Genomic DNA, 10126 nt, shown 5'->3' with positions numbered 1-10126 from the left:
GCCAGCTGCATGGGTTGAGCAGTGTTGTGCGGCGAGTTTGCGCTGCCTGCCTGGCTGAGAGGATCCATCACACAGAAACAAACCGCCCCCTCCCACTCCGTGTGCCCCCGCTTCAGATGCAACTCAAAATACATAAAGCCTCCATGTTGCACAGGGAATGTAGGGCCAGCTAATATGAACCATTTGCCTAAAAGTGTGAGCCAACTTTAACGCCGAAGAACTAGTGCGTGGTCGCTACATGTTTTTTTTTTTTTTTTTGGACGAGAACAATCCTCCGGCGGGCTTCCTGGTGTTTTCAACATTGTTCCAGATACGGCCTCACATTTTGGACGATTGGAGCTCCACAGCTAACTCGCTAACCCAAGCTACTTGCTAACTTCTCTTAGTTGGCAATTCAACCTAGGTTTTTGTATTTAATCCACACACGCTGCTGGTGTCGCCCACAAACATACTTTGTTTGTAGCGATGACATTTTGCGGAAAGCCATAAATGACAACCATTCACTGGCTTCCATTCACCACCGTGCTAGCTGGCTGGCTACCACCGCTGCCAGAACACTTCGCCTCGGACGGTTTCCTGGCTTTGTGGGTTAGCTGGTCGCCCTCGTCTTAAGCCGCTAGCTACCAGGTAGCTAGCAAACGAACCAAGCGCGCTTCTACGAAGAACGTTGTGGGAAACAAAGCAGGAAGAACCACTCGTCTAAATGGACCACATGTCCATAATAACCCAGGTTTCCAACCCAAAAGAGGAGGAAATAATATCCTTCAACCAAGAAAAGGGTAAGGAAAGTCAAGTAACATGGGAGAACTAATGCTAGCTGGCTAACTACTTTTCTCCACAGACATTAGCTTTAATCGCGCTTGCTAGTCGTTGTAGTAGTTGAAGACACTGGTTGTTTGTGTGTGATTGTCACGTCAAAATATGAAAACCGAACTTGCATTTGGTTAAAAAAATATGCTTAAGTACGCAACAAGTTTATCAGATGGGCCCTGTCCCGCACAAGTTATCGAACTAGCTGTACGTTTGTTTGGTGCGCTCCTCCAGCGTGGGTTATCCCGTTAAAGTTGGCTGAATTTACACATTTGACATTAGCAGCTAGTCCAAGTCAAAGTAAAAGCCAACAGTTCCGCCGTGTTGCTTCTTAATGTATGCGTTGTTCACTTATTTTGCGTATGCGACAATAAAGAAGGACCAAATGATGTGACAGGTAAATCACCTCTGTAAAAGAAAAAGTTTGTGGGTTTGATCAGAGGCTCGTCTCTGCGCACAGAGGAGAACTACCCACGGTCCAGAATGTCTGATGTGAAATATCTGTTTTCCTTTAGACAACTTTGATAACCCATGAGCTGTACTGTCTCACATCACTGTAGGTTTAAATGGCTTTGTCTGTGATGTAAACAGTGAAGTTGTTTTATCTCTCATCATTCTGTGCTGATCAGGCTGATGATTCAGGACTAGTGTTTACAAGCAGACATACCTTGTTATTACACTTACAGTCATTACTTTGCTTTTCAGTTATTTCACATTTTATTTTGTGATGGGACTTGTGTTTGATCTGCAGTGAAGGTCACATCATTTCTTCCACTAATATCCCTTCATTTTCATTCCTGGGGCACTTTGACACTTTCCGGGTCATCCTGGTCTGTGGGGTGTGGGGTGTATCAGTATCACATCTCAAACCTCATCAGTAATGTGAGAACTTAAGTCTTTCAAGCAGCACAATGCCTTCTCCTCTGAGGATACAAAGGTATCCATCAGTAACTACTATGGATTTTATGTGGCTTGAATACGTGTGGGCGTCATGAGAGATTATCATTGCAGGCATGTGGGAGTTAAGGGAGATTATTGCTGCAGGTGGGGGCTGACCAAGGCAATGTGAATGTATAGAAGTGAAAACATGACAGTTCCACAGCAGTGATGTAGTTTAAAAACAACTTTTTGTTATAATGTGTTTGTTTGTTAAAATTACATTGAATAGTTTTTAAGTTTTTATTTCTAATAAAATTTGAGTGTGAGCTATTTATATCCAAATAATGTCATGCCATTCTAGGATTCCTTTCCTTCCAGAAGTAAATAAACACGGCATCAGTGTGGAGCTGTGATTCATCCCTATTTATAGTCTTATATATTTTTATTATTCAGGCAGGTCACAGTAGGTTAAGGAGCCATTGTAGGCCATTCATTGCTAATGCTGCTCTCTTGTAATGTTTAGGACTATCTCAGTTAAGCACAACACACATACACCCATTGAGAATTTATTATTTAACCTGGATGCATTTGACCTAAAGGATGAAGGGCTGTGATGCTAGCAATTGTTTCCTTTATTTCCATTTTCTCTCACGAATGAGTCATGCAGAATTCTTCCTTGGAGCAAAGTAAAATATTACTGTCACCAAAGTAATTGTATAGCCATGTCCTGTCTGGGCCCCACTTCTTCTGGCAAAGTTGGAGTGTGAGTGCACTTTTATATGATAACAAATTAGAAAAGCTCTGGAAATATATTTTATTAAACAATATTTCTATAACTTTCAGTCTGAAGTTATGCAGCTTTCATTTCAGTTTTTAGTCGTATTTTTAGATTGGCAGTAATTAATTGTGCTTTATCTAAGGCAAATAACTAACATAGCCTGTCTCACCAGCTGTCCAAAGGAATTTCATAGGTGGTCTTCCATTGCTTGAACTGGCTCCAAACTGTCTGGACCAAAATTGACCACCTTTGCTCCTAGTGTTCCTCTACTGGCTGTCTTACGACATGTGCCTGCCTTTCACACTGGTTTAGCTGCCAAGCAGGACCCTATATATAGACTTGCTGTCCCGTCGGCCAGGGCATCGCTGACCTGGAGGCCAAGTGTAACTACTTACAGAGACGACATTGATAATTTTCTTAATTCTCTCACACACACTAGGGTATAGTCTAGAATATTTTTTATGTCATTAGTGAGTTACAAATTTTTATACGTGATCACATTAGACGGAACAATCAACCTGTAGCCTTTATAAATGAATTATTTTTGCAAGAAATTCACACTCTATGGTTTGTAACAAAATCAGGACATGTTTTTGTTTGGAATTAAATATTGCACATTTGTTGGAACTTGTAGCCAACCTATGTTCCTAACCATTCCTTAAACGTGCTGTTGTTTGACATCATAACATTGCTTGTATTTGTGCCTCTTGCAACGACTGTCTGCAAAATGGTTATTAACAACAAATGTACTATACCATCTTTTAGAACAATCTTAATTCTTAGGTTATCCATCTGACCAGAAGGACTCAGTCATTCTGGCCATGTAAAAAAAAAAATAATAATGTAGTTTTCTCAAGATGTTTTGCCACTCACCTGAGTGGCTTCAGTTGCCTCAATCTTAAACTCTTGGAGAATCCTTTGGTTTTGTGCCATTGGTCCCATTTCTTCACACACCTTTTTGTTATAGAGGAGACATGCTTTATACGCAGTCTCACCTTCATTCGCAGATTGCTTTAGTGAATAAGCTTCTTAGTGTCCTGGAGTAACCCTAAGCCAACGCTATAGTGTTTGTCTGACTGTAAATAATGTAAAAATACTGAATATTTGCCAATCCCCTTTAATGGTCATATTTTGGTAATGAAAGTGCAGGTACTGACTCGTGAATTTAACACATTCTCATTAGTAAGTTATGACCTTCCATCTGTTCCAGGGATGAGCAGTGTGTTTTAGAGCCAGTCTCTGTGTGTGTGTTTTTCAGTATTCTGAGGAATTTTGAAGGCTTTTGTGCTGGAATCAATACTGTGGCTGCTTGTTGTGATAAGCCACAGGAAGCTAACAACTGCCCCACTGTCCCAGTTTTACAATGCAAATTGCAAAGTCCAAAATAAAAAAGCAAAGTCCAGTTTAATAATAACAAAACAAAAAAGTAACACTTAAAGCTTTGGTTATTTTTAGATTTACACCCAAGGAGACAGTGTCCAAGACAGCCTGGATAATGTGTGTTTGTGGATCGTTCATGATTCCTGCAAAGAAAGCATTTTATAATTTTGTGCTGGTGATTTTCCAAATCTCCGATATTAGTTTATTGCTCTGGTGTTTGGTGGTTGTTTACTATTTTGTTAAACTTAAGTTCTAAGATTAGTCAATGATTATTTTATGTTATTTCGTTGTTGAATGATGGATATTTTTCGGCACAGTTGAAGACCAGGAGTGCAAAGTGGCACTCTATCAAGATGCCAACATGTATGACATAATGCTATTTGCTCTTTGCTGGTCTTCAGTTGCAAAGCGTTCTGTTGGAGAGAGAGCAGTGGGACTAATGGGTGGAGAGGAATGCAGCCTTGTATAGGCTCTGTGGGGTCTGAGGGCCTCCCACCTCCTCCCTCTCCTCCTCTCTTGTACATGTCCAGGCTGCCTCAGTCACTCACCTGACAGCTGAAATGTGGGAGGGAAACGTAACCATGCTTTCAAAATGGAGGCTCCTAGGCCAATCAGGTGAAGAGAACGGCAAAAAAAAAAAAAAGGCGGGAGGAGCCTGCAAGCCTTCAACTTGTCACTATTAATAAAAGCTCAGTGTCTGATTTAGGTCTTGCTTCGTAGTCCTGGAATGAGAGGTGATTTGCAATCAGAGCAGAGCATGCTCCGAACTGCCACAGTGTGCGCTTGATGAAGTCAACCGGCTAGCTGAGTTACTTTCTGAGCAGTGGTTCTGCCAGGGCCAGTCAACAAAACCAACACAAAAGCCATGTAATCACACTGTCAATATCACACCTATTGTTATGATTCACTGTTTCTTACATAACTGTGGTCACTTAGGAAAATTGTGATTAACAGTTAATAGTTTGTCCCCCGTTGGTTAAGCAGCCTCTGCACCTTGACATTCTGATAATCACATGTAAGAATGTCCCAGCTTCAGCCTGTTCCATTTTTATGACAGGGCATAGATTTGCATATCCACTTGTTCACCCACTGTACTTCCTCCCACTCTTATTACTTTGACAGTGTCCCAGTCGAACAGCAGCCTAAAGAAGCAGAGGAACCGAAGTATCTTCAGCACATTCTTTTGCTGCTTCCGCAATTACAATGTGGAACCTCCAGCATCCAACACCAACACCAGCTCCCAGCCTCCACCTGTCGAGGAGAATGGATCGCCTCCTAAGGTGAGCTGCTGCTCTACTAGACAGGCTAATAGACCCCAGAAATATTTGTCTGCAAGTGTTTTTCATCTTTAAACTGTCTGTGTGATCAGTGTTTTGTCTTTGTTTTATCTCTGTTTTATCACCTTTTGTATTTTCTCTCTTTTTTTGTTTTTCTTCATACCTCTCATACTGTATGTGCGTGTCAATCTCTTTTGTGTTGTAGTGTGACCAGGTCGAGGTCATCCCTGTCCCTAGTGTATGTATTGCCTTTTTTTCTTTTCCTTTGCATGCAGGCTGAGTGGGCTTGCACTGGCACATCCTGTCTGTGTGGGTTCCAGTGCTCCTCAGAGAGCGCTAGCTCTGATACTACTGCTGTTCATTTTCAGCCAGTTGTAGCCTGGCTATGAGAAAGGTTCATGTGCACCTATGAGTTTAAATGATGTCTCAGTGCTCTGTCTGCATGAGTGACAATTGGTGGTTTGTATGCTGGGACACTAACACTCTGACAGTTGTAAAACGTATTAATTTCTACGGGAGCCTCCATAGGATGTAATTCCGTTCGCTGTGCTAACTATCCAGACAGTAATGTTGTAAATAATAATTAAACTCTAAACTAGGTCATTGTCTCTTGGTCTGCATTCCATATTAAGTAGTAAATTCCCATGTCATTCAAGGAAGAACTTAGATGTGATTTGTTTGTGGTCTGGCCCAAAAGCTGCTCAAATTACACATTGGTCACTGTATTGTAAATAGTCTTCCAATCTGTCCAGATTAATAGAGCACTCATCCTGCACTGAGACATGGCTCCCACTTCACCTTATCACATCATGTTCATACATACTAAGGCATTTTCAAACTTGACAGTTTGACAAGTTTTATTTTTTTTTCTCAGTGAAACAAAGGCTTTTCTACAGCAGCTGCACATCTTTGCATGGCATTTGTCTGTAAGAAAGTAGGATCTTGAGGATTAAAAACAGTCACAGAGAAACTGGCTGTCATTGGCTACAGGGCCATAAAAGCATCATTCTAGACATGGCTTGATCTTCATTTCCCATGGAATTGCTTTCTAACATGATTTTGCCTTAATTGCTCAGCCTTACACATTTCTTATGCAAAGTATTCAGTATGTCCTCTGTTTGTCTCTGCCTGTTATTCTATCCCTCTGTGTTTCTTACATTGCTTGCATTGTCCTCCAACAGCCACCAGCCAAATACCTCCTGCCAGAGATGAAAATATCTGACTACGGTAAAAAGTGTGTAGTGATTGACTTGGATGAAACGCTCGTTCACAGTTCATTTAAGGTAAGGAGGGGGTTAAACTACTGTTGACTCCAGTGTTTAAGCTTTCTTTATACAAAATCATTAGCTGTCTTTACACTCTGAATTTCTTGAACTTGTAACTAGAAATTACTCTACAATTACCTGTCTTTAATCCAAAACTCAGTCACTGCTATACAGGAAGTTAAAGCTGTGTTGAATCCATTAGATCACTGTGTAAACAAAGCGATGAGATGAGCAGGTGGAGGATGTGCTGCAGTAAGAACAAGGGCAATATTGAAGTACTGATTGTACCTTTTATGAGAGCAGGATTATAACAGGAAAGACAGAAGGCCACACTCCAGGTTGTTGACAACCAGCATCAGTTAATACAGTGTGTTCTCTCTCTTTAACAAGCATTATTGCAGTCTAGAATATGTTACATGTGGATGTGATTCTGCTCCTTTTAAACTGTTTTATACCCAACTAGACCCCTCTATCCAGTTCTGTCAGAGGAGGTCTCCTTTATTGCCCGTCCTAAATGGCTATAAAGGTTACAGATGGAGGGCACTGAGTAGGGGGTTGATTTGGTAAAAAAAAAGATACTCATTATATTCCTCTTCCTGTAAGAGATTTTACAAACTGTAAATTTGGTTTAGTTTCTACGTTGTTAGCAGGACCTCTGCTGGTCAATTGGCAAACTACACTGTTTGAACACATGATAATAAGCGATGGTCTTGTTTTTTTTCTCACAGCCAATCAGCAATGCTGATTTTATTGTTCCAGTGGAGATCGATGGTACCGTTCATCAGGTAACTTACGTAACAAATAAACTACTCTTTTAAAGAAATATATACTGTTCTGTTCCTTTCTGTATGAAGAGCCTGCAGAGAGTGAATGGCTGTTATCCAATTCAAGTAATCCAGGATAGGCTGTGAGTATCCTGGTTGGCCTATTCATGATTACTTGCACTGGGTGGCAGCCACTGGGCGAAGAGGGGGCCTCCATACCGGAGCGCTTACATAGCAGTCCTCAAAAATGTAACATCTGTCTTAGCACTGTTATACATTCACCCGTCGATGTTCTCTGACACTCATCACAACATCACAGCCAGGGTTCACAATTTTACCCAGAAGCTAGTATGTGTTGTATTCCTTGATATCCTAACGGTAAAAAAACAAAACAAACAAAATGGCTACTGTAAAAAGTGCAAGCTATCACTTGAGTGGACTGCTCAATAGTAATTTGTTGGTGTGTCTACCCAATAACATGCCTCTCTCCCTGTGCGTACTCTGGCTGTGCACCCGCCTAGATGCATTGTATTGCTAATGCTAAATCTTGTTGACCTTTTGAGCTTGTCCTCAGATATGTCAGGGATGCATGTAGTTAATGCTGACATGTTACCTAGACAACTTAAAATACTAACAGTATTACGTTTGTATGCTAATCATTTACTGGGACAACATTAGAGGTTTTCTTATTAGTGGAATCATTAACTATAAGTATAACTCAGATCCATGAAGCTGAAAAGCTTCCTGGATGCAGCAGTGCTTGTGCACATCCGTCTAGGGGGCATGGCTTCAGAAATGTACTCAAGGGGATGGGATAGGTGATGACGGAGCCCTGAGGAGATGTTACTTTCAAGTCTTGCCAGCTTTGGATTTAACCTGGTCTAAAATCTGTGGTCTGTGTTCCAGGTGTATGTTCTGAAAAGACCCCACGTGGATGAGTTCCTGCAAAAGATGGGAGAGCTCTTTGAATGTGTACTCTTTACAGCCAGTCTTGCCAAGGTATGTTTACGTGTTGACATGCTTTCTATTCTACATTGTTTAGTCTACTGTTTTGTTTTTTTTAACTTTTCATCTGCTGTTGCTGTCTGAATTTTCACGCTTCTCTGCTTCACTCTCCATCTGTTTGTGTATCTTAGCCAGTAATGCATGGGTAAGTTTAATGAATGAGTCACAGAGAGTCCTGTGACATGCAACTGTTACTTCTGTAGTATTGAATACGCCTTGTGCTGAGAGCAACAAGCCTGTGTGTCATAGTGTAGTACTTTTCGTGCCACCTTTACCTTGTTAGGTAAGCATAACTGTGACAAAGTGCTTTGCATCCTTCTGGAATAGTAGTGTGGCTTTTAGTTATGTTTCTAGTTGAAGCAATAAGCAGAACGGTTTTAACATTTCTTCTGTATGGAAGTGTAATAGTTGTTTTTTATTTTTGTGGCTTGAACAGTATGCTGACCCTGTGGCGGACCTGCTGGACCAGTGGGGCGTGTTTCGAGCACGGCTCTTCAGAGAATCCTGTGTTTTTCACAGGGGGAACTATGTTAAAGACCTCAGCCGACTGGGCCGAGAGCTCAGCAACGTTATCATTGTTGACAATTCACCCGCCTCTTACATTTTCCATCCAGAAAATGCTGTAAGTTCTTAAGCTGCTCTTCAATTGTTTTTTGGTAACTCAGAACTACAGCTAATAGGCTCTGAAATATATTATACAGGTCTCAAACAAAATATATAGACAGCAGTATGACAGATGATGACAAACATTTTACAAACTGTTATAATTCTTGGCTAATTGACTGGCCCCTCTTTAGAAAGATTTATTATTATTGACTTATTGAAGTCACGTTAAGATCTGTTTAGTTCTTCTTCGATTACATGTCTGGTGAATGGTCTGTAAAGTATCTTGTCTCTGCAGGTCCCAGTTCAGTCCTGGTTTGACGACATGAATGACACAGAACTCCTGGACCTGCTGCCTTTCTTTGAGGGACTCAGCAAAGAAGAAGAGGTTTACGGAGTCCTGCAGAATCTGAGAAGCAGGTAGCAGGACACACCACAGCGCCTGTGTGCTCTCCATCCTGCTCTCTGTCAATCTCTGTTCCTTTCTACAACTACATCTCTCAGACTCAGGCAGATCCTCCTCCTACACGCTCCCCTCTTGCGTCTGCCCCAAGGGGATGCCTTGGAGTCTCACTGTGGAAAACCTTTGTGTAACCTTGTCCCTGCTCCCCCCTCCTGGTGACTGGCTGCCTTCTGAGTGCCATCAGAAAAACAAAACATTTAACAACCCAGGAGCACTGTGTCTCACAAAAAAAAACACATCAGAAAGTGAACAGAGCGTCACACGTTGATAATATCTGGGGCAAAATACTAAGAGGAATGAACTCTGGTCGCTATCTTCAAATCAGCAAAGTTTTACAATTTGGTGAAGTGCTTATTTTAAAACCAAAAAACAAAAACATCTTTTTGTCAGAGGCGTGTTTTGTGGTACCACACAAAAGTCAAAAGATTATTTTCCTCATATTGTTGCTATGCAGGCAGTTTCTGGTGGTAGAAAGGACTGTGATACTCTTTTCTTACTGAATGAAGTGCCTTGTGTGAATGTTGTTTATATGGGGAAATATTTTGTACATGGCATATTTCCAGAGTACGTCAGTCTTTTCACACACAATATGCTTTAAAGTGGACACAGAGGTATCTTTATACTATTGTTTTACTTTACTTATTTTGATCATCAAACGCTGGGCAATTGTGTCATAGTATTCTTTTTTTTTCCCAGAATGCTTGTGCCATTATTTAGATGTGACTTGTTTCTTTCTGCTTTCATTATATGTAGAACTAGTTAATTTGTTTTAGGCAAAGGAGTGTTTGCAGTTGTGAGCCTCACGCCCCACCTGCAAGTACAGTAGTTCTTTGTGTTTGGAAAAATTGATCTGAAAGCTCAGATAATATTGTGCCATTTATTTTTCTGTCTCTTTCACATTA

At 41.0% G+C, this 10126-nt stretch overlaps 1 protein-coding gene across 2 annotated transcripts; it reads left to right on the top strand.

The window, feature by feature from the left end:
• The first annotated feature begins 68 nt into the window (after positions 1–68).
• LOC114449500 (CTD small phosphatase-like protein) lies at positions 69–9545 on the top strand. Of its 2 annotated transcripts, XM_028427221.1 has the most exons (8): positions 70–779; positions 4970–5127; positions 5330–5362; positions 6306–6407; positions 7118–7174; positions 8060–8152; positions 8595–8780; positions 9060–9545. In XM_028427221.1, exons 1-8 carry the CDS (start codon positions 704–706, stop codon positions 9183–9185), a joined length of 831 nt encoding a protein of 276 aa, XP_028283022.1. In that variant the 5' UTR covers positions 70–703; the 3' UTR covers positions 9186–9545. The 2 variants fall into 2 exon arrangements, with proteins under 2 accessions (XP_028283023.1, XP_028283022.1); XM_028427222.1 differs by lacking the exon at positions 5330–5362 and having other exon boundaries at positions 69–779.
• Positions 9546–10126: the final 581 nt, after the last annotated feature.

The sequence above is a fragment of the Parambassis ranga genome, chromosome 17 (genome assembly GCF_900634625.1).
Source record: "Parambassis ranga chromosome 17, fParRan2.1, whole genome shotgun sequence".
NCBI lineage: Eukaryota > Metazoa > Chordata > Actinopteri > Ambassidae > Parambassis > Parambassis ranga.
This window is presented reverse-complemented; position numbering and strand designations above follow the sequence as displayed.